Raw genomic sequence first — 24,127 nt, 5'->3', positions numbered from 1 at the left:
ATATACACCCAGAAGTGTAATATACACCCAGAAGTGTAATATACACTCAGAAGTGTAATATACACTCAGAAGTGTAATATACACCCAGAAGTGTAATATACACCCAGAAGTGTAATATACACTCAGAAGTGTATATCTCGGTGGATATACATTGAAAGTTTACTTTAAACCCTTATTTAGATATTAACACTTAAACGGTCCAAACGTAGATCTACGTTTTTTCAACATTTGAAAGTATGTAAAAAAAGTAGATCTTTTTTTTTTGTACATTTGAAAACGTGTAAAAATACTTTGATCTACTTTTTTTTTTGTTATATTTGAAAATATGTAAAAAAAACGGTAGATGTAGTTTTGTAGCAGCAGGCATGTGAAGGTAGATGTGCTTGGACACTTGAAGGGTGTTCTTGACTGGTAGTGAGCAGGTGATATGCAGTCTTAATGAGCCTCGTATAATTGATGCGATTTAAACAATTAATCAACTGCTTGATAAGCATTATATTGTATGTAATTGCAGCCTTGATTATTTTTTTATATCCATTTATAACTGCTATTTTTGCCTGCCTTCAGCTGACAAGAGCCATTAAACGATCAAGGATTACAGATTTTTATGGAACTGGATAAATCTTCTGTGCTCGTTGAAAGAGGATGCAGAATGGAAATAGCATAGATTAAAGCTGATAATCCAATTATACGTTTTGGTTTGTTTATGTGGAATGGGTGGGACTATATAAGGGTACAGAAGGTAGAAACCCGTGTTAGGAAACACTTGTCCTGTTTCCTGACAAACCTTACCCAACATAATGAACAACTAGCATCATTACAGCACTTCAGAGCCTCTTTACCAGGAATAAGTAAGGTGCTGTGTAACTTTCATCACGGCGAGGCGTGACCTGACTCCAGTGATATGTCTACCACTTATTTAACAACTTTATGTATATAGGGTCTATCAGGAAACAGGACAAGTGTTTCGTGACGCGGGTCTTAGTCAAATGACCTGGAGCTTTTGGTCATCTGATAGAGACCTTCCACTGCCTTACCCCTCCACCCTTTTAAAAATTAAGGTTGATTATAATATATCAATATTTTAAGAACTTTCATTTTGAAGCGTGATTATAAGACCTGTTACACAGGTTTCAACTTTAGGTTGGATAAATACACGAGTGAGAGAGGTTGGATTTGAGTGGGACTTGTACCTGAGTAAATAGAATTATCAAAGCTTATTGTTTGGGTACCATTTATTATGTTAGTGAACTGGATTTGTGAAGGACCTGCCTAGTATGGGCCAACAGGCCTACTGCAGTGTTCATTGTTTATTATTATTATTAACAAGTCGGCCGTCTCCCACCGAGGCAGGGTGACCCAAAATAAAAGAAAATCCCCAAAAAGAAAATACGTTCATCATTCAACACTTTCACCTCACTCACACATAATCACTGTTTTTGCAGAGGTGCTCAGAACACAACAGTTTAGAAGCATACACATATAAAGATACACAACATATCCCTCCAAACTGCTAATATCACAAACCTCTCCTTTAGAGTGCAGGCAACATTGTACTTCCCATTTCCAGGACTCAAGTCCGGCTATATAAAAATAACCGGTTTCTCTGAATGCCTTCACTAAATATTACCCTGCTCACACTGCTTTCTTATAATCCTATATTACCGTTTCAGGTATTCTCAACTCACCAATGACGATCCACATTACGATAGCGTTGCCCCCGACGGCCACCACAAGCATTGAGCCAAAGGCTAACGTCCACGTTAGCTGTTGCCACCACGGTAGAAGGTAAGGTCGGTCTTGAGGTCCTGGACCCAGACAGTCTTCCAGGGAAAAGTCTCCGGTATTCTCCCACTCAGTTTCGTTAATATTTCCCCACAGAGACAAATTAACCAGCTGCCAATAAAGTTCCATGTCTGTATAAAGACTGGAGTTGTTGACCAGTGATTGTAATTTGCTGGTGACCTGGTCACTAAGGTTGAGTTTGTGGGACGCCTCAGAGAGGCAGGCGAAGACAGTGTTAACCCAGGATAGTGGCGCTTGGCTGCTACCATAGCTACCCTCTAACAGGTTATAATTTACATCCAACTCTTTCTCAGCCATTTTTTTTGGGTAAATTCTGCAACTTAAATTTATATTTTATCACTTAAAATTATAAATAAAGTACAATTAAACGATACATTTATTTACAGTTATCTTAATTATTTTTACTATACATAAAATTAGTAAACGGTTTAAATATATGTATATATTTTTCAGATTTTTTCCCCCACTAAATTCGAAATTTTGCACTGTTTTTCAATTAATATGAGCTTGAAATTATTAAATAATTTCTTATGAAATGGTACACTATCTGTGTTGAAGGAAATAATTTACTAGAAATAAACAATACAGTCGTTATTTTCAAGGGAAAACTGGATTATTTCTTAGTGTCTGACCAGCCAGGCTGCGATAGCTCTTTGATCTGCTGACAGGAATAACCTGGCTGATCAGACTGTCCACTGGGGATGTGCGGCCACAACCCAGGCTGCGGGAGTTGGCACTGAGGGCCAGGTATTGGCACTGAGAGCCAGGAGAGTGCCAAGGTAGCAGGGAAGAGATGTGTTCGATATGGCCGCCAAGCCTCGACTGAAGCGGCTTGCTTCCAGCTCAGTGGGAACTGCCCTCTCAGCCGAGGTATTGCCCTCACAGCAATCTATTGCCCTCTCGACGATATATTGCCCTCATATCTATTATGCTGGCAGTGATCCATTACCCTCTCAACAGTCTATTACCCTCACACTGATCTATTGCCCTAACGCTGATCTATTGCCCACACACCGATCTACTGCCTCCATGTCTATTATGCTGGCAGTGATCTGTTGCCCTCAGAGTAGGCTAATGCCCTGACAGCACTGTTGTCTCAGTCTTATATTATCTCCACAGCTATCTGTTTCCTCCCCAGCTGTATCTATCGCCCCCACATGGCTGTGGCGAGCTTCAGTTGAAGGACACTCAAAGGCATGAAGGATTTTTCGTCACTGACTTTAACTCGTGTAACAGTCATGAAATAGTTATAACTATGGCCATTATTTTTAAAAGGGTGGAGGGGTAAGCCAGTGGAAGGCCTCAGTCAGATGACCAAAAGCTCCAGCTGTGGGTCATATGACTAAGACCCGCGTCAGGAAACACTTGTCCTATTTCTTAACCTAAGTCATGTTTGTGTTAGGTTCGTCTGTATAAACATTCATTTTGGGCCACAATAGTGGCCTATGCTGACCTTCCTTGTATATTGAAGCATCTCTGCTTTGATAAATCATATTAGGAAAGGTGTGGTGATTAGAGCAGACCTGCTGGTTTTGATTGATTAATGAGGTTTAAATTCTATCTACTACACGAGTGTTATATGAGTTATGTCACTTGTTCACTGCCAGTCAACAACACTCAGATAAGGATAAAAGTGACCTGTCAGAGTATATACACCGAGAAATATATACCTTACTGTGTATTATATATACTTGTAAGACTGGTTTTGGGACTGACTTCCAGTGGGTTTTAATCTTCTCCCTCCATTGAGATGAATACAATATATAATAGAATTCCACGGTGCCGAACTCCATTTAATTCGTAATGAATGGTATGTTTTTTTCAATTTAATTTCTAGTTAATAAATAACTGCAGGAATTTAATATTCGTTCTACGTCTCCAGTTTCTGTGTCAGATTCATATTACTTTTTTTCTTTTAGTCTTTTTAAGATATTTTAGTATGTTTTTTATGGGTTTTATCCTCTCCTTTAGTAGATGTGTTAATCTTAATTTTTAAAGGGATGGAGGTGGTGGGTCATCACTAAGATCCGCGTCAGGAAACACTGCTAACGTAACTTACCTATCCTGTCCTTACTTTAATATGCCAGTTTGTTTGCATGAATGAGTAGCGCCTGGAGGCGGGGGCAGTGTAATATATAATGAATAACAGTTTTCTGAATTCCCCGGACATGGTTACTGTGTTTGTGCTTATATGTTCTTCTAAGACTCTTGAGGTAACCGAATGTTATAGCTAGATTTGTAAAATGTATGAGTGTAACGCCGCTGTTGCTCTGTTCCTCTCCTATGCTCAATCGTAGGGGTCTCAGAGCGCCTAGGAAATGAGAGGTAATCATTGTTACGAGAAACGGTAGGATAGTTTTAATTGCTGGTTTCACGGACCTTGGTGGATCACCCGGTCGTGGAACAACTGTTAGTTTTAACAGACAGCCTTTACTTTTTTTTTTAACCAGTTCTGACTGTCAGTCAAGACTATACCACTTCAATTTTTTGCTTTATTCGTCAAGAAACATTACAAATGTTACCCATCACGGGTCTTCTGTATGTAATCAATCACATTGCTCCACTGCGATCGCTTTATCACCACTGTGTATAGAGCACAGGATATGCACGCCCGAGAGCTGTATTTGTCGCAGATTTATGCTGAGAGCTTAGCTTAATCTGTTTCTCCTGTGGAGGAAAGGTTGCGTGCAACCTTGATGACCCTGGTGTAGTCCAGGGGCTATAAACCCAGGCTATAAACTCTCTCGCTTCACGGTGTGTGTGTGTGTGTGGTTCAATGCCCGGAAAGGGTGGTAACATTGGGCGTGTTTCCTTGTATCTGCTGTCCCCTGTTCACCTAGCAAGTACGTACGTACCTGGATGTTAGCGGATTAGTGTGGGTCGCATCCTGGGAGACAAGTTTGAAGATTTCATTGAAAATAAGACAGTCTTCGATAACGCACTGACTTTCTTGGGTTATCCTGGGTGAATAACCCTTCCCTACCCTGGGTTATCCTGGGTGACTAACCCTTCCCTACCCTGGGTTATCCTGGGTGACTAACCCTTCCCTGGGTTATCCTGGGTGACTAACCCTTCCCTACCCTGGGTTATCGTGGGTGACTAACTCTTCCTACCCTGGGTTATCCTGGGTGACTAACCCTTCCCTACCCTGGGTTATCCTGGGTGAATAACCCTTACCTACCCTGGGTTATCCTGGGTGACTAACCCTCCCTACCCTGGGTTATCCACGGTGACTAACCCTTCCCTACCCTGGGTTATCCTGGGTGACTAACCCTTCCCTACCCTGGGTTATCCTGGGTGACTAACCCTTCCCTACCCTGGGTTATCCTGGGTGACTAACCCTTCCCTACCCTGGGTTATCCTGGGTGACTAACCCTTCCCTGGGTTATCCTGGGTGACTAACCCTTCCCTACCCTGGGTTATCCTGGGTGACTAACCCTTCCCTACCCTGGGTTATCCTGGGTGACTAACCCTTCCCTGGGTTATCCTGGGTGACTAACCCTTCCCTGGGTTATCCTGGGTGACTAACCCTTCCCTACCCTGGGTTATCCTGGGTGACTAACCCTTCCCTGGGTTATCCTGGGTGACTAACCCTTCCCTGGGTTATCCTGGGTGACTAACCCTTCCCTGGGTTATCCTGGGTGACTAACCCTTCCCTACCCTGGGCTATCCTGGGTGACTAACCCTCCGGGGTTAAAAATCCGCACAGAATCTTAACCAAGCAGAGCAAATATTTTAGGAATGTAGAGACTATATGAAGCAGAGCCTCTTGTAGAGCTTTATTAAGTCGCGATAAAGCTCTACGTATAAGCTGTTGTAGGTGTGTACATTGCCTCTGTATTGCTGTAACTGGCTGTTGTAGGTGTGTACATTGCCTCTGTATTGCTGTAACTGGCTGTTGTAGGTGTGTACATTGTCTCTGTATTGCTGTAACTGTTGTAGGTGTGTACATTGTCTCTGTATTGCTGTAACTGGCTGTTGTAGGTGTGTACATTGTCTCTGTATTGCTGTAACTGGCTGTTGTAGGTGTGTACATTGTCTCTGTATTGCTGTAACTGTTGTAGGTGTGTACATTGTCTCTGTATTGCTGTAACTGTTGTAGGTGTGTACATTGTCTCTGTATTGCTGTAACTGGCTGTTGTAGGTGTGTACATTGTCTCTGTATTGCTGTAACTGGCTGTTGTAGGTGTGTACATTGTCTCTGTATTGCTGTAACTGGCTGTTGTAGGTGTGTACATTGTCTCTGTATTGCTGTAACTGTTGTAGGTGTGTACATTGCCTCTGTATTGCTGTAACTGTTGTAGGTGTGTACATTGCCTCTGTATTGCTGTAACTGTTGTAGGTGTGTACATTGTCTCTGTATTGCTGTAACTGTTGTAGGTGTGTACATTGCCTCTGTATTGCTGTAACTGTTGTAGGTGTGTACATTGTCTCTGTATTGCTGTAACTGTTGTAGGTGTGTACATTGTCTCTGTATTGCTGTAACTGTTGTAGGTGTGTACATTGCCTCTGTATTGCTGTAACTGTTGTAGGTGTGTACATTGTCTCTGTATTGCTGTAACTGTTGTAGGTGTGTACATTGTCTCTGTATTGCTGTAACTGTTGTAGGTGTGTACATTGCCTCTGTATTGCTGTAACTGTCTGTTGTAGGTGTGTACATTGTCTCTGTATTGCTGTAACTGGCTGTTGTAGGTGTGTACATTGCCTCTGTATTGCTGTAGCTGTTGTAGGTGTGTACATTGTCTCTGTATTGCTGTAACTGTTGTAGGTGTGTACATTGCCTCTGTATTGCTGTAACTGTTGTAGGTGTGTACATTGTCTCTGTATTGCTGTAACTGTTGTAGGTGTGTACATTGTCTCTGTATTGCTGTAACTGTCTGTTGTAGGTGTGTACATTGTCTCTGTATTGCTGTAACTGTTGTAGGTGTGTACATTGTCTCTGTATTGCTGTAACTGGCTGTTGTAGGTGTGTACATTGTCTCTGTATTGCTGTAACTGTTGTAGGTGTGTACATTGCCTCTGTATTGCTGTAACTGTCTGTTGTAGGTGTGTACATTGTCTCTGTATTGCTGTAACTGTTGTAGGTGTGTACATTGTCTCTGTATTGCTGTAACTGGCTGTTGTAGGTGTGTACATTGTCTCTGTATTGCTGTAACTGTTGTAGGTGTGTACATTGCCTCTGTATTGCTGTAACTGGCTGTTGTAGGTGTGTACATTGCCTCTGTATTGCTGTAAGTGGCTGTTGTAGGTGTGTACATTGCCTCTGTATTGCTGTAACTGGCTGTTGTAGATGTGTACATTGCCTCTGTATTGCTGTAACTGGCTGTTGTGTGTACATTGCCTCTGTATTGCTGTAACTGGCTGTTGTAGGTGTGTACATTGCCTCTGTATTGCTGTAACTGGCTGTTGTAGGTGTGTACATTGCCTCTGTATTGCTGTAACTGGCTGTTGTAGGTGTGTACATTGCCTCTGTATTGCTGTAACTGTTGTAGGTGTGTACATTGTCTCTGTATTGCTGTAACTGGCTGTTGTAGGTGTGTACATTGCCTCTGTATTGCTGTAACTGTTGTAGGTGTGTACATTGCCTCTGTATTGCTGTAACTGTTGTAGGTGTGTACATTGTCTCTGTATTGCTGTAACTGGCTGTTGTAGGTGTGTACATTGCCTCTGTATTGCTGTAACTGTTGTAGGTGTGTACATTGCCTCTGTATTGCTGTAACTGGCTGTTGTAGGTGTGTACATTGCCTCTGTATTGCTGTAACTGGCTGTTGTAGGTGTGTACATTGCCTCTGTATTGCTGTAACTGGCTGTTGTAGGTGTGTACATTGCCTCTGTATTGCTGTAGCTGTTGTAGGTGTGTACATTGTCTCTGTATTGCTGTAACTGTTGTAGGTGTGTACATTGCCTCTGTATTGCTGTAACTGTTGTAGGTGTGTACATTGTCTCTGTATTGCTGTAAGTGGCTGTTGTAGGTGTGTACATTGCCTCTGTATTGCTGTAAGTGGCTGTTGTAGGTGTGTACATTGCCTCTGTATTGCTGTAGCTGTTGTAGGTGTGTACATTGTCTCTGTATTGCTGTAACTGGCTGTTGTAGGTGTGTACATTGCCTCTGTATTGCTGTAACTGGCTGTTGTAGGTGTGTACATTGCCTCTGTATTGCTGTAACTGGCTGTTGTAGGTGTGTACATTGCCTCTGTATTGCTGTAACTGTTGTAGGTGTGTACATTGCCTCTGTATTGCTGTAACTGTTGTAGGTGTGTACATTGCCTCTGTATTGCTGTAACTGTTGTAGGTGTGTACATTGTCTCTGTATTGCTGTAACTGGCTGTTGTAGGTGTGTACATTGCCTCTGTATTGCTGTAGCTGTTGTAGGTGTGTACATTGTCTCTGTATTGCTGTAAGTGGCTGTTGTAGGTGTGTACATTGTCTCTGTATTGCTGTAACTGGCTGTTGTAGGTGTGTACATTGCCTCTGTATTGCTGTAAGTGGCTGTTGTAGGTGTGTACATTGTCTCTGTATTGCTGTAAGTGGCTGTTGTAGGTGTGTACATTGCCTCTGTATTGCTGTAACTGGCTGTTGTAGGTGTGTACATTGCCTCTGTATTGCTGTAACTGGCTGTTGTAGGTGTGTACATTGCCTCTGTATTGCTGTAACTGGCTGTTGTAGGTGTGTACATTGTCTCTGTATTGCTGTAACTGGCTGTTGTAGGTGTGTACATTGCGTCTGTATTGCTGTAACTGGCTGTTGTAGGTGTGTACATTGCGTCTGTATTGCTGTAACTGGCTGTTGTAGGTGTGTACATTGCCTCTGTATTGCTGTAACTGGCTTTTGTAGGTGTGTACATTGCCTCTGTATTGCTGTAACTGGCTGTTGTAGGTGTGTACATTGCCTCTGTATTGCTGTAACTGGCTGTTGTAGGTGTGTACATTGCCTCTGTATTGCTGTAGCTGTTGTAGGTGTGTACATTGTCTCTGTATTGCTGTAACTGTTGTAGGTGTGTACATTGTCTCTGTATTGCTGTAAGTGGCTGTTGTAGGTGTGTACATTGCCTCTGTATTGCTGTAAGTGGCTGTTGTAGGTGTGTACATTGCCTCTGTATTGCTGTAGCTGTTGTAGGTGTGTACATTGTCTCTGTATTGCTGTAACTGGCTGTTGTAGGTGTGTACATTGCCTCTGTATTGCTGTAACTGGCTGTTGTAGGTGTGTACATTGCCTCTGTATTGCTGTAACTGGCTGTTGTAGGTGTGTACATTGCCTCTGTATTGCTGTAACTGTTGTAGGTGTGTACATTGCCTCTGTATTGCTGTAGCTGTTGTAGGTGTGTACATTGTCTCTGTATTGCTGTAACTGGCTGTTGTAGGTGTGTACATTGCCTCTGTATTGCTGTAGCTGTTGTAGGTGTGTACATTGTCTCTGTATTGCTGTAAGTGGCTGTTGTAGGTGTGTACATTGTCTCTGTATTGCTGTAACTGGCTGTTGTAGGTGTGTACATTGCCTCTGTATTGCTGTAAGTGGCTGTTGTAGGTGTGTACATTGTCTCTGTATTGCTGTAAGTGGCTGTTGTAGGTGTGTACATTGCCTCTGTATTGCTGTAACTGGCTGTTGTAGGTGTGTACATTGCCTCTGTATTGCTGTAACTGGCTGTTGTAGGTGTGTACATTGCCTCTGTATTGCTGTAACTGTTGTAGGTGTGTACATTGCCTCTGTATTGCTGTAGCTGTTGTAGGTGTGTACATTGCCTCTGTATTGCTGTAACTGGCTGTTGTAGGTGTGTACATTGTCTCTGTATTGCTGTAACTGGCTGTTGTAGGTGTGTACATTGCGTCTGTATTGCTGTAACTGGCTGTTCTAGGTGTGTACATTGCGTCTGTATTGCTGTAACTGGCTGTTGTAGGTGTGTACATTGCCTCTGTATTGCTGTAACTGGCTGTTGTAGGTGTGTACATTGCCTCTGTATTGCTGTAACTGGCTGTTGTAGGTGTGTACATTGCCTCTGTATTGCTGTAACTGGCTGTTGTAGGTGTGTACATTGTCTCTGTATTGCTGCAACTGGCTGTTGTAGGTGTGTACATTGCCTCTGTATTGCTGTAAGTGGCTGTTGTAGGTGTGTACATTGTCTCTATTGCTGTAACTGGCTGTTGTAGGTGTGTACATTGCCTCTGTATTGCTGTAACTGGCTGTTGTAGGTGTGTACATTGCCTCTGTATTGCTGTAACTGGCTGTTGTAGGTGTGTACATTGCCTCTGTATTGCTGTAACTGGCTGTTGTAGGTGTGTACATTGCCTCTGTATTGCTGTAACTGGCTGTTGTAGGTGTGTACATTGCCTCTGTATTGCTGTAGCTGTTGTAGGTGTGTACATTGTCTCTGTATTGCTGTAACTGTTGTAGGTGTGTACATTGCCTCTGTATTGCTGTAACTGTTGTAGGTGTGTACATTGTCTCTGTATTGCTGTAAGTGGCTGTTGTAGGTGTGTACATTGCCTCTGTATTGCTGTAAGTGGCTGTTGTAGGTGTGTACATTGCCTCTGTATTGCTGTAGCTGTTGTAGGTGTGTACATTGTCTCTGTATTGCTGTAACTGGCTGTTGTAGGTGTGTACATTGCCTCTGTATTGCTGTAACTGGCTGTTGTAGGTGTGTACATTGCCTCTGTATTGCTGTAACTGGCTGTTGTAGGTGTGTACATTGCCTCTGTATTGCTGTAACTGTTGTAGGTGTGTACATTGCCTCTGTATTGCTGTAGCTGTTGTAGGTGTGTACATTGTCTCTGTATTGCTGTAACTGGCTGTTGTAGGTGTGTACATTGCCTCTGTATTGCTGTAGCTGTTGTAGGTGTGTACATTGTCTCTGTATTGCTGTAAGTGGCTGTTGTAGGTGTGTACATTGTCTCTGTATTGCTGTAACTGGCTGTTGTAGGTGTGTACATTGCCTCTGTATTGCTGTAAGTGGCTGTTGTAGGTGTGTACATTGTCTCTGTATTGCTGTAAGTGGCTGTTGTAGGTGTGTACATTGCCTCTGTATTGCTGTAACTGGCTGTTGTAGGTGTGTACATTGCCTCTGTATTGCTGTAACTGGCTGTTGTAGGTGTGTACATTGCCTCTGTATTGCTGTAACTGTTGTAGGTGTGTACATTGCCTCTGTATTGCTGTAGCTGTTGTAGGTGTGTACATTGCCTCTGTATTGCTGTAACTGGCTGTTGTAGGTGTGTACATTGTCTCTGTATTGCTGTAACTGGCTGTTGTAGGTGTGTACATTGCGTCTGTATTGCTGTAACTGGCTGTTCTAGGTGTGTACATTGCGTCTGTATTGCTGTAACTGGCTGTTGTAGGTGTGTACATTGCCTCTGTATTGCTGTAACTGGCTGTTGTAGGTGTGTACATTGCCTCTGTATTGCTGTAACTGGCTGTTGTAGGTGTGTACATTGCCTCTGTATTGCTGTAACTGGCTGTTGTAGGTGTGTACATTGTCTCTGTATTGCTGCAACTGGCTGTTGTAGGTGTGTACATTGCCTCTGTATTGCTGTAAGTGGCTGTTGTAGGTGTGTACATTGTCTCTATTGCTGTAACTGGCTGTTGTAGGTGTGTACATTGCCTCTGTATTGCTGTAACTGGCTGTTGTAGGTGTGTACATTGCCTCTGTATTGCTGTAACTGGCTGTTGTAGGTGTGTACATTGCCTCTGTATTGCTGTAACTGGCTGTTGTAGGTGTGTACATTGCCTCTGTATTGCTGTAACTGTTGTAGGTGTGTACATTGCCTCTGTATTGCTGTAAGTGGCTGTTGTAGGTGTGTACATTGCCTCTGTATTGCTGTAACTGTTGTAGGTGTGTACATTGTCTCTGTATTGCTGTAACTGTTGTAGGTGTGTACATTGTCTCTGTATTGCTGTAACTGTTGTAGGTGTGTACATTGTCTCTGTATTGCTGTAACTGTCTGTTGTAGGTGTGTACATTGTCTCTGTATTGCTGTAACTGTTGTAGGTGTGTACATTGTCTCTGTATTGCTGTAACTGGCTGTTGTAGGTGTGTACATTGCCTCTGTATTGCTGTAACTGTCTGTTGTAGGTGTGTACATTGTCTCTGTATTGCTGTAACTGTTGTAGGTGTGTACATTGTCTCTGTATTGCTGTAAGTGGCTGTTGTAGGTGTGTACATTGTCTCTGTATTGCTGTAAGTGGCTGTTGTAGGTGTGTACATTGTCTCTGTATTGCTGTAAGTGGCTCATTGAAGCCTCTACAACAAATCCAAGTCGCACGTCGTATCAGTCGAGTGATACCTCGAGTTACGAACATAATTCGTTCCAGTAAGCTGTTCAGGTCCTCATAACGAACCAATTTGTTCCAATTTGTACCATTAAAATTGAGAACCTTTCAATAGATAAATTTCCTAGCTGAAAATCATCTCTGCCTGTTTCGAAATTTGTTAAAATAGTTGACTGGACACCATCATGAAATTAATATATATTATCGGAACAAGCATTTTTGTTTTAAATTTCATTAGTTCAATAGATATTCAAAATATATCGAAACCAGAGGCCTAGCTTATCCCTACGAGCCCCGTGAGGGCGGGGGATGTGGCTAGGCCTGGTGACAGTTGGTCCCAAAGTTGAGGGGATACTTGTACCTCCTCCCATGTGAGACTGACGTCTCGGGATACTCCCCAGAGAGGGAGCCAAGGTCGGGTCACCACTACTTGGAAAAGACCCGGACCGGGAGAATACCGGCGAATAAGGAAAAAAAATATCGAAAACTGACATGGTGTATGCAATTTATCTGACGATATTTTTTTTTATATCGTATAAAAATAATTTTGGGAAAATGGAAGTATGGGAAATATCCACTTGTCTGGTCAAAAAACCAATTGAACTCCATCCGCCCATCAAAACTCAGGATGATGGAATGGACGACAGGTGAATGAATATCGGAATGACGTGGATGTCGACATATGTCAGTCAAATAATACTTAGTAGACTTAAATTTCTCGCTTTTCTTCTTGTCAATGTTTCTGTAGTCAAGAGTACAGTACTGCTTGGTTAATTGGGTTTATAACTTACCTACTACACGACGGTTATTAAGGCTACTGTAGTCAAGGGTACAGAACTGCTTGGTTAATTGGGTTTAAAACTTACCTACTACACGACGGTTACTAAGGCTACTGTAGTCAAGGGTACAGAACTGCTTGGTTAATTGGGTTTAAAACTTACCTACTACACGAGGGTTATTAAGGCTACATGTCATCAAGTCTACTACACGAGGGTCATTAAGACTGAATGTTAAGTCTGTCTACTACACGAGGGTCATTAAGACTGAATGTTAAGTTTGTCTACTACACGAGGATCATTAAGACTGAATGTTAACAAGTCTGTCTACTACACGAGGATCATTAAGACTGAATGTCAGCAAGTCTGTCTACTACACGAGGGTTATTAAGGCTACATGTCATCAAGTCTGTCTACTACACGAGGGTTATTAAGGCTACATGTCATCAAGTCTACTACACGAGGGTCATTAAGACTGAATGTTAACAAAGTCTACTACACGAGGGTCATTAAGACTGAATGTCAACAAGTCTGTCTACTACACGAGGGTCATTAAGACTGAATGTTAACAAGTCTGTCTACTACACGAGGGTCATTAAGACTGAATGTTAAGTCTGTCTACTACACGAGGGTCATTAAGACTGAATGTCAACAAGTCTGTCTACTACACGAGGGTCATTAAGACTGAATGTTAAGTCTGTCTACTACACGAGGGTCATTAAGACTGAATGTTAAGTCTGTCTACTACACGAGGGTCATTAAGACTGAATGTTAACAAAGTCTACTACACGAGGGTCATTAAGACTGAATGTCAACAAGTCTGTCTACTACACGAGGGTCATTAAGACTGAATGTTAAGTCTGTCTACTACACGAGGGTCATTAAGACTGAATGTTAACAAGTCTGTCTACTACACGAGGGTTATTAAGAGTGAATGTTAACAAGTCTACTACACGAGGGTTATTAAGACTGAATGTTAACAAGTCTGTCTACTACACGAGGATTATTAAGAGTGAATGTTAACAAGTCTGTCTACTACACGAGGGTTATTAAGACTGAATGTTAACAAGTCTACTACACGAGGGTCATTAAGACTGAATGTTAACAAGTCTGTCTACTACACGAGGGTTATTAAGAGTGAATGTTAACAAGTCTACTACACGAGGGTTATTAAGACTGATTGTTAACAAGTCTGTCTACTACACGAGGGTTATTAAGACTGAATGTTAACAAGTCTGTCTACTACACGAGGGTTATTAAGACTGAATGTTAACAAGTCTACTACACGAGGGTTATTAAGAGTGAATGTTAACAAGTCTACTACACGAGGGTCATTAAGACTGAATGTTAACAAGTCTGTCTACTACACGAGGGTTATTAAGACTGAATGTTAACAAGTCTGTCTACTACACGAGGGTTATTAAGACTGAATGTTAACAAGTCTACTACACGAGGGTCATTAAGACTGAATGTTAACAAGTCTGTCTACTACACGATGGTTATTAAGACTGAATGTTAACAAGTCTACTACACGAGGGTTATTAAGAGTGAATGTTAACAAGTCTACTACACGAGGGTTATTAAGACTGAATGTTAACAAGTCTGGTTATTAAGAGTGAATGTCATCAAGTCTACTACACGAGGGTTATTAAGGCTACATGTCATCAAGTATACTACACGAGGGTTATTAAGGCTACATGTCATCAAGTCTACTACACGAGGGTCATTAAGACTGAATGTTAACAAGTCTGTCTACTACACGAGGGTTATTAAGACTGAATGTTAACAAGTCTGTCTACTACACGAGGGTCATTAAGACTGAATGTTAACAAGTCTGTCTACTACACGAGGGTCATTAAGACTGAATGTTAACAAGTCTGTCTACTACACGAGGGTCATTAAGACAGCTTGTCACCTGCACTTCACTAGGCAAGAATGTTTTAATACCTAGGTGTATATTTCTCAGTGTATATCGATTCTTATGACCAGAGTCTTTGGCAAGATGGGTAAGGAAGAAGGATGAGTAAGGATAGCAATATTGGAAAAGGGTGGGAGGGGGGAGTGAGGTAGGATATAAAAGGTAAGTGGCCCAACCACTTTGGTGCAATCAGTCTATATACACTGAGAAACATACACCTCAGTGTATACATCCTGTGTGCAGAATTATACTGAACTCTTGTCTCAAGTGGATATTAACAATCTCTGTAGTTAAAAATACAGAAATACTTAGAAATTGAGATCCTACAGTATTATTATTACACGTATTATACAGGAAAGTGATAATTCAGTAGGGATCAACAGCGCCTGGAGAACAGGAGGTAATTAGGTGCACTCCAAAGAACGGGAAGATTGCTCCAACTCCTGGAATCAAAATCCATTCATTCTTCGTTAATGTTAAAGAAGGAATCGTCTTCCATCCTTCGTGAAGAACGTAGGTTTTTCACCGTTTCAGGATCTAGGCGGACGAAGGATCGTGTCTAAACTCCTTCATGTCACTTGAGCTATCACTCAATTTAAAAAAAAAAAAACACAGCCTAAAAAGGCTCAAAAAGCAGTGTAGAAGAGATACCGGTGAAAAAAAATCAATTTAGATAATTTTCGGAAATTTAAAATAGTTTGAGCTGAACTCGATGGGAAACTTAAGAATTTGTATGATAATCAGAAAACTGGGCTCTGAAGACCAATTAAAAATAGGTAACTACACATAGGTCGTTAGAAATAGGTAAAACAGACTAAAAATAGGTAATGTCAACTATTAAATAATAGGTATAATGCAGGTAATTACTGATAGCTTAATAAAACAGGAAATATTAGAGATGCCAATGTTCTCAAGTAAGATACAACACGTGTGACAAGTTCTTTAATATATGCCAGACTTTTATAATATATGCTGCGAGGCACTGTATATATGCCATAACTTTGTTAGCATATGCTGTAAGTTACATAATATATACTGCCGGTGGTGCTTTGTTTGTCAGGAAAGTATCCGGTGATGCGGGTCTACGTGTATATATACTACTATATAGAAAGCCGCTTGTTATACAGAGCATTTCGGGTAAATTAGGTCAGTTTTGTCCCACGATGCGACCCACACCAGTCCACTAACACCAAGGTACCTATTTTACTAATAGGTGAACAGGGACAGCAGGTGTAAAATGACTAACACCCAGGTACCTACTTATTGCCAGGTGAACATGGACAGCAGGTGCCTCAATATGTGAGTTAAATGCGCTACCAACCCAGCCACGAGACACCATAATGAATAAAATAATATATTCCCCCTCTCTCCCATAAATAATAATGATCAAATCATTATTTTAATATGCATAATCTCCCAATATAATTTAAACAACAATGATTATATTCATTTAAATTATTATATATGACAAGACCCATTACAATGATATTATAGATAGTCTATTAAGTCTTTCAATATTTTTCAAGCATAAATCGAAATGTATCTAATAATGATTTTGTAAGTACTGACAGTAGGTGTAAGGTGACTAACACCAGGTACCTACTTACTGGTAGGTGAACAGTGACAGCAGGTGTAAGACAACACGTTCAGTGTTTCCACCCTTGCCAAGGATCGAACTACGGACACTGAGGCGAGAGCGTTGTCTACCAGGCCACGGAACACCATCCTGAGTGTATGAGTTCTTTTGATTGTAGGAAGAGGCTGGAGGTAGTAACGATGTGTTTGAGGGCAATGTGTTGTATGAATATTATCCTGAGTATCCGGTGTCTGGAGATTAGATGCGGCGTTGCTAGTGTTATCTAGAGGGATAACGAGGGGTTATTCAGGTGTTTTAGTTTAGAGACGATGGAACAAAATTGGATGACCTGGAGGGTGTATAAATCTGGATGGAGGGGTAGGGATCGTCCGAGGAATGATTGTAGAGAGGGGGTAAAGGAGGTTTTGAGGGCTAGGTACTTGGACATGCAGCAGGCTTGGGTGAGCAAGCTAGGCAAGTGTTTTCTCTCTATCTCACGTGCTGTTGGAGTGTAAGCATGGTAACATCTGAAACAACTCAACCTTCAGGGGAAGCTCCTTGATGCTGGTGAGGGGCTCTTGATCTAGGGAACTGGATCTGTGCTCCAGTTCCCTGAATTAAATCTGAGTACCTTCCATATCCCCCCACAGGCGCTGAATAATCTTTTGCGGGTTTAGCGCTCCCCGTAATAATGAAAGAATTCAGGGATACTGGTTAGCCGGACTTGAGTCCTGGAGGTGGAAAGTACCTTACCTGTACTCTGAAGGATGGGTGAGGATGTTACAATGCTGGAGGTGGGAAGTACAGTGCCTGTACTCTGAAGGATGAGTGAGGATGTTACAGTGCTGGAGGTGGGAAGTACAGTACCTGTACTCTGAAGGATGAGTGAGGATGTTACAGTGCTGGAGGTGGGAAGTACAGTGCCTACACTGAAGGATGAGTGAGAATGTTACAGTGCTGGAGGTGGGAAGTACAGTGCCTGCACTCTGAAGGATGAGTGAGGATGTTACAGTGCTGGAGGTGGGAAGTACAGTGCCTGCACTCTGAAGGATGAGTGAGAATGTTACAGTGCTGGAGGTGGGAAGTACAGTACCTGTACTCTGAAGGATGAGTGAGAATGTTACAGTGCTGGAGGTGGGAAGTACAGTGCCTGCACTCTGAAGGATGAGTGAGGATGTTACAGTGCTGGAGGTGGGAAGTACAGTGCCTGCACTCTGAAGGATGAGTGAGAATGTTACAGTGCTGGAGGTGGGAAGTACAGTACCTGTACTCTGAAGGATGAGTGAGAATGTTACAGTGCTGGAGGTGGGAAGTACAGTGCCTGCACTCTGAAGGATGAGTGAGGATGTTACAGTGCTGGAGGTGGGAAGTACAGTGCCTGCACTCTGAAGGATGAGTGAGAATGTTACAGTGCTGGAGGTGGGAAGTACAGTGCCTACACTGAAGGATGAGTGAGGATGTTACAGTGCTGGAGGTGGGAAGTACAGTGCCTACACTGAAGGATGAGTGAGGATGTTACAGTGCTGGAGGTGGGAAGTACAGTGCCTACACTCTGAAGGATGAGTGAGGATGTTACAGTGCTGGAGGTGGGAAGTACAGTGCCTGCACTCTGAAGGATGAGTGAGAATGTTACAGTGCTGGAGGTGGGAAGTACAGTGCCTACACTGAAGGATGAGTGAGGACGTTACAGTGCTGGAGGTGGGAAGTACAGTGCCTACACTCTGAAGGATGAGTGAGGATGTTACAGTGCTGGAGGTGGGAAGTACAGTGCCTGCACTCTGAAGGATGAGTGAGAATGTTACAGTGCTGGAGGTGGGAAGTACAGTGCCTACACTCTGAAGGATGAGTGAGGATGTTACAGTGCTGGAGGTGGGAAGTACAGTGCCTGCACTCTGAAGGATGAGTGAGAATGTTACAGTGCTGGAGGTGGGAAGTACAGTACCTACACTGAAGGATGAGTGAGGATGTTACAGTGCTGGAGGTGGGAAATACAGTGCCTGCACTGAAGGATGAGTGAGGATGTTACAGTGCTGGAGGTGGGAAGTACAGTACCTACACTGAAGGATGAGTGAGGATGTTACAGTGCTGGAGGTGGGAAGTACAGTGCCTACAATCTGAAGGATGAGTGAGGATGTTACAGTGCTGGAGGTGGGAAGTACAGTGCCTGCACTGAAGGATGAGTGAGGATGTTACAGTGCTGGAGGTGGGAAGTACAGTACCTACACTGAAGGATGAGTGAGGATGTTACAGTGCTGGAGGTGGGAAGTACAGTGCCTACAATCTGAAGGATGAGTGAGGATGTTACAGTGCTGGAGGTGGGAAGTACAGTACCTGTACTCTGAAGGATGAGTGAGGATGTTACAGTGCTGGAGGTGGGAAGTACAGTACCTATACTCTGAAGGATGAGTGAGAATGTTACAGTGCTGGAGGTGGGAAGTACAGTACCTGTACTCTGAAGGATGAGTGAGAATGTTACAGTGCTGGAGGTGGGAAGTACAGTACCTGTACTCTGAAGGATGAGTGAGGATGTTACAGGGCTGGAGGTGGGAAGTACAGTACCTGTACTCTGAAGGATGAGTGAGAATGTTACAGTGCTGGAGGTGGGAAGTACAGTGCCTGCACTCTGAAGGATGAGTGAGGATGTTACAGTGCTGGAGGTGGGAAGTACAGTGCCTGCACTCTGAAGGATGAGTGAGGATGTTACAGTGCTGGAGGTGGGAAGTACAGTACCTGTACTCTGAAGGATGAGTGAGGATGTTACAGTGCTGGAGGTGGGAAGTACAGTGCCTGCACTCTGAAGGATGAGTGAGGATGTTACAGTGCTGGAGGTGGGAAGTACAGTGGCTGTACTCTGAAGGATGAGTGAGGATGTTACAGTGCTGGAGGTGGGAAGTACAGTGGCTGTACTCTGAAGGATGAGTGAGGATGTTACAGTGCTGGAGGTGGGAAGTACAGTGGCTGTACTCTGAAGGATGAGTGAGGATGTTACAGTGCTGGAGGTGGGAAGTACAGTACCTACACTCTGAAGGATGGGTGAGGATGTTACAGGGCTGGAGGTGGGAAGTACAGTGCCTGTACTCTGAAGGATGAGTGAGGATGTTACAGTGCTGGAGGTGGGAAGTACAGTACCTGTACTCTGAAGGATGAGTGAGAATGTTACAGTGCTGGAGGTGGGAAGTACAGTGCCTGCACTCTGAAGGATGGGTGAGGATGTTACAGGGCTGGAGGTGGGAAGTACAGTGCCTGTACTCTGAAGGATGAGTGAGGATGTTACAGTGCTGGAGGTGGGAAGTACAGTGCCTGTACTCTGAAGGATGAGTGAGGATGTTACAGGGCTGGAGGTGGGAAGTACAGTGCCTACAATCTGAAGGATGAGTGAGGATGTTACAGGGCTGGAGGTGGGAAGTACAGTACCTACACTCTGAAGGATGAGTGAGGATGTTACAGTGCTGGAGGTGGGAAGTACAATGCCTACAATCTGAAGGATGAGTGAGGATGTTACAGTGCTGGAGGTGGGAAGTACAGTGCCTACAATCTGAAGGATGAGTGAGGATGTTACAGTGCTGGAGGTGGGAAGTACAGTGCCTACACTCTGAAGGATTTAGTGAGGATGTTACAGTGCTGGAGGTGGGAAGTACAGTGCCTGCACTCTGAAGGATGGGTGAGGATGTTACAGTGCTGGAGGTGGGAAGTACAGTGCCTACACTCTGAAGGATGGGTGAGGATGTTACAGTGCTGGAGGTGGGAAGTACAGTGGCTGTACTCTGAAGGATGAGTGAGGATGTTACAGTGCTGGAGGTGGGAAGTACAGTACCTACACTCTGAAGGATGAGTGAGGATGTTACAGTGCTGGAGGTGGGAAGTACAGTGGCTGTACTCTGAAGGATGAGTGAGGATGTTACAGTGCTGGAGGTGGGAAGTACAGTGCCTGTACTCTGAAGGATGAGTGAGGATGTTACAGTGCTGGAGGTGGGAAGTACAGTACCTGTACTCTGAAGGATGAGTGAGGATGTTACAGTGCTGGAGGTGGGAAGTACAGTACCTACACTGAAGGATGAGTGAGGATGTTACAGTGCTGGAGGTGGGGAAATGGAAAGTACAGTGCCTGCACTGAAGGATGAGTGAGGATGTTACCTACAGTGCCAATCTGAAGGATGAGTGAGGATGTTACAGTGCTGGAGGTGGGAAGTACAGTGCCTGCACTCTGAAGGATGGGTGAGGATGTTACAGTGCTGGAGGTGGGAAGTACAGTACCTGCACTCTGAAGGATGAGTGAGGATGTTACAGTGCTGGAGGTGGGAAGTACAGTACCTGTACTCTGAAGGATGAGTGAGGATGTTACAGTGCTGGAGGTGGGAAGTACAGTACCTGTACTCTGAATGATGAGTGAGGATGTTACAGTGCTGGAGGTGGGAAGTACAGTGCCTGCACTCTGAAGGATGAGTGAGGATGTTACAGTGCTGGAGGTGGGAAGTACAGTACCTGCACTCTGAAGGATGAGTGAGGATGTTACAGTGCTGGAGGTGGGAAGTACAGTGCCTGCACTCTGAATGATGAGTGAGAATGTTACAGTGCTGGAGGTGGGAAGTACAGTACCTGTACTCTGAAGGATGAGTGAGGATGTTACAGTGCTGGAGGTGGGAAGTACAGTGCCTGCACTCTGAAGGATTTAGTGAGGATGTTACAGTGCTGGAGGTGGGAAGTACAGTGCCTGCACTCTGAAGGATGGGTGAGGATGTTACAGTGCTGGAGGTGGGAAGTACAGTGCCTACACTCTGAAGGATGGGTGAGGATGTTACAGTGCTGGAGGTGGAAAGTACAGTGCCTACACTCTGAAGGATGGGTGAGGATGTTACAGTGCTGGAGGTGGGAAATACAGTGCCTACACTGAAGGATGAGTGAGGATGTTACAGTGCTGGAGGTGGGAAGTACAGTGCCTACACTCTGAAGGATGAGTGAGGATGTTACAGTACTGGAGGTGGGAAGTACAGTGCCTACACTCTGAAGGATGAGTGAGGATGTTACAGTGCTGGAGGTGGGAAGTACAGTGCCTACACTCTGAAGGATGAGTGAGGATGTTACAGTGCTGGAGGTGGGAAGTACAGTGCCTGCACTCTGAATGATGAGTGAGGATGTTACAGTGCTGGAGGTGGGAAGTACAGTGCCTACACTCTGAAGGATGAGTGAGAATGTTACAGTGCTGGAGGTGGGAAGTACAGTGCCTACACTCTGAAGGATGAGTGAGGATGTTACAGTTTGGAACTGAACTGTAATATCAACGCTGTTTTAGCAAGACAGTGACTGAAGCAATAAGTGTGAAGGTATGGAAAAAGATACTTGTGTACATTTCAGTACATTTATTAAGGAGAACGTTTCGTGAAACGGTTCCTTAGTTATCTCCCTACCATTTTTTAGCAGTGAAATTGTTTTCTTCGTGGTGGTGACCTTGCCTGGGTGGGAGACGGCCGGAGACTCGTAAACAATATACCTCGAGTTTCGAACACCTCCAAACTCGAACAGTTATGCAAGTATTTTTGTAAGTGCTTTTGTAATGTATTTTTGGGGGTCGGAAACGGACTAATCTAATTTACATTGTTTCTTATGGGAACGGCCGTCTGGAACAAATATATATATATATATATATATATATATATATATATATATATATATATATATATATATATATATATATATATATATATGTCGTGCCGAATAGGCAGAACTTGCGATCTTGGCTTAAATAGCAACGATCATCTTGCCATATAGGACAAATGAAAATTTGTGTATGCAATAATTTCGCCAAAATCATTCTGAACCTAACGAAAAAAATATATTTCACTGTGTTTGTTTAGTATTAAATTATTGTAAACAAATCTAAAATATATTTAGTTGGGTTAGGCTAAAATAAATTGCTCTTGTTATAATAAGGTTAGGTAAGTTTTCTAAGTTCCTTTTGGTGCAAAATTACATCAACATTAATGAAAAAAAATATATCTTTAAACGTATAAGAGAAAATTTTAGAAAGGACTTAATTTTAAATAAGTTCTTGCTAATTGACCAGTTTTACATATTCGCCCCGAAATATTATATATATATATATATATATATATATATATATATATATATATATATATATATATATATATATATATATATATAATATATATATATATATATATATATAATATATATATATATATATATATAATATATATATATATATATATATATATAATATATATATATATATATATATAATATATATATATATTTGTAATTAATGCAAGATCTCAACATTGCCATTAGCATGAATAAAAATTCTCATTATAAATGTCTTAAATATGAAAGAGGTGAGTGCTGAGTTAGAAGTGTCAACTCGGGGCAGAAATCCACTTACAACATTTAATGAATATGGAAATTGATTATCGATTTCTACCTTTGGCGAGCAGCGCAAGACGACTTAAGTTGATCCGGTGTACCGTGAAGGACACACCTACACAATCTGGAGAGTGGTGTGGTGGAGACAGGATCCATACATAGCTTTAAGAAGAGGTATGATAAAGCTCAAGGAGCAAGGAGTGGGCCTAGTAGCGGCCACCGAAGAGGTGGGGCTAGGAGCTATGAATCGACCCCTACAACTATAAATAGGTGAGTACACACACACACACTCAACAGTATCTTTCAGTCTACAGAGGGATTCGAACCTACACACTCTGCATCAAAGAACTACGTACTTTGATGCCCAGTTTGCAGGTTTGAATCCTGCTGTGGAATTAGAGGTAATATTAATAAATAATTTCGCCTGTTTACAAATTGTTACATATACTCATGTGAACTTGACAGACCTGGCAGAGAAATGTTCATTCTCAGCATTAGACTTATTCCATACCAAAAATATTGGATTAGTCTGTCTCACGACGTGTAAATGTCAGGTGCAGTTATTAACCTTGATGATCAACCTCATACCTGACATACCATGATGGACGGTGGCGGGAGGGAGTGATGGAGAAGTGATATACCATGATGGAAGATAGTGGGAGGGAGAGAGGTTATGAGAGACAGGAAATAAGACCATATGAAGCTGTGTTATTTAATGCTTTGTGTGTGTGTGTGTGTGTGTGTGTAAACTCTCTGTGTAAAGACTGTCTAAAAACACACATCACCATCTCTAATTGGTTCACAGCATCATGACAATATTTATCATAAACTGCAACTTGGGGGGTGGGGATTAAATTATCATAAAAATAACAAACGGTGAGAAACATATTGCTAAAAAAAAAATATTCTTTAGGGCTTAGCAAGAGAGCGGAAACAACGTTCAAAGATGCCATCTCTAAGTTTTCCAAGTCTCTGATCATTCTCCAAACTTATACCTCATTATATTTCATGTTTTTCCTCTCAGATGAACTCAGATTTGATGCGTCTTGCTAGGAACCTTGATAACTAGGACGTCACAGGTTTTGTGCACCACTTGCTGTGTGTCTTGCTAGGAACCTTGATAACTAGGACGTCACAGGTTTTGTGCACCACTTGCTGTGTGTCTTGCTAGGAACCTTGATAACTAGGACCTCACAGGTTTTGTGCACCACTTGCTGTGTGTCTTGCTAGGAACATTGATAACTAGGACCTCACAGGTTTTGTGCACCACTTGCTGTGTGTCTTGCTAGGAACATTGATAACTAGGACGTCACAGGTTTTGTGCACCACTTGCTGTGTGTCTTGCTAGGAACCTTGATAACTAGGACCTCACAGGTTTTGTCCACCACTTGCTGTGTGTCTTGCTAGGAACCTTGA

The 24,127-nt window shown here is 42.6% G+C and overlaps 2 protein-coding genes across 2 annotated transcripts in view; one reads left to right on the top strand and one right to left on the bottom strand.

The window, feature by feature from the left end:
- Positions 1 to 2,616, bottom strand: part of LOC128704905 (uncharacterized) — a 69,471-nt gene extending 66,855 nt beyond the window's left edge. The window contains exon 1 of the mRNA XM_070104329.1: positions 1,689 to 2,616. Coding sequence (XP_069960430.1) covers positions 1,689 to 2,103 — 415 coding nt within the window. The 5' untranslated portion in view covers positions 2,104 to 2,616. The remainder of the gene's footprint in view (positions 1 to 1,688) is intronic.
- The window catches only part of LOC128704906 (ras-like GTP-binding protein RhoL), a 62,163-nt gene continuing 39,722 nt past the window's right edge, over positions 1,687 to 24,127 (top strand). Inside the window, exon 1 of the mRNA XM_070104330.1 lies at positions 1,687 to 1,788. The gene's annotated coding sequence lies outside the window, so the exon portion shown is untranslated. The remainder of the gene's footprint in view (positions 1,789 to 24,127) is intronic.

Source organism: Cherax quadricarinatus, chromosome 91 (genome assembly GCF_038502225.1).
Source record: "Cherax quadricarinatus isolate ZL_2023a chromosome 91, ASM3850222v1, whole genome shotgun sequence".
Taxonomy (NCBI): domain Eukaryota; kingdom Metazoa; phylum Arthropoda; class Malacostraca; order Decapoda; family Parastacidae; genus Cherax; species Cherax quadricarinatus.
This window is presented reverse-complemented; position numbering and strand designations above follow the sequence as displayed.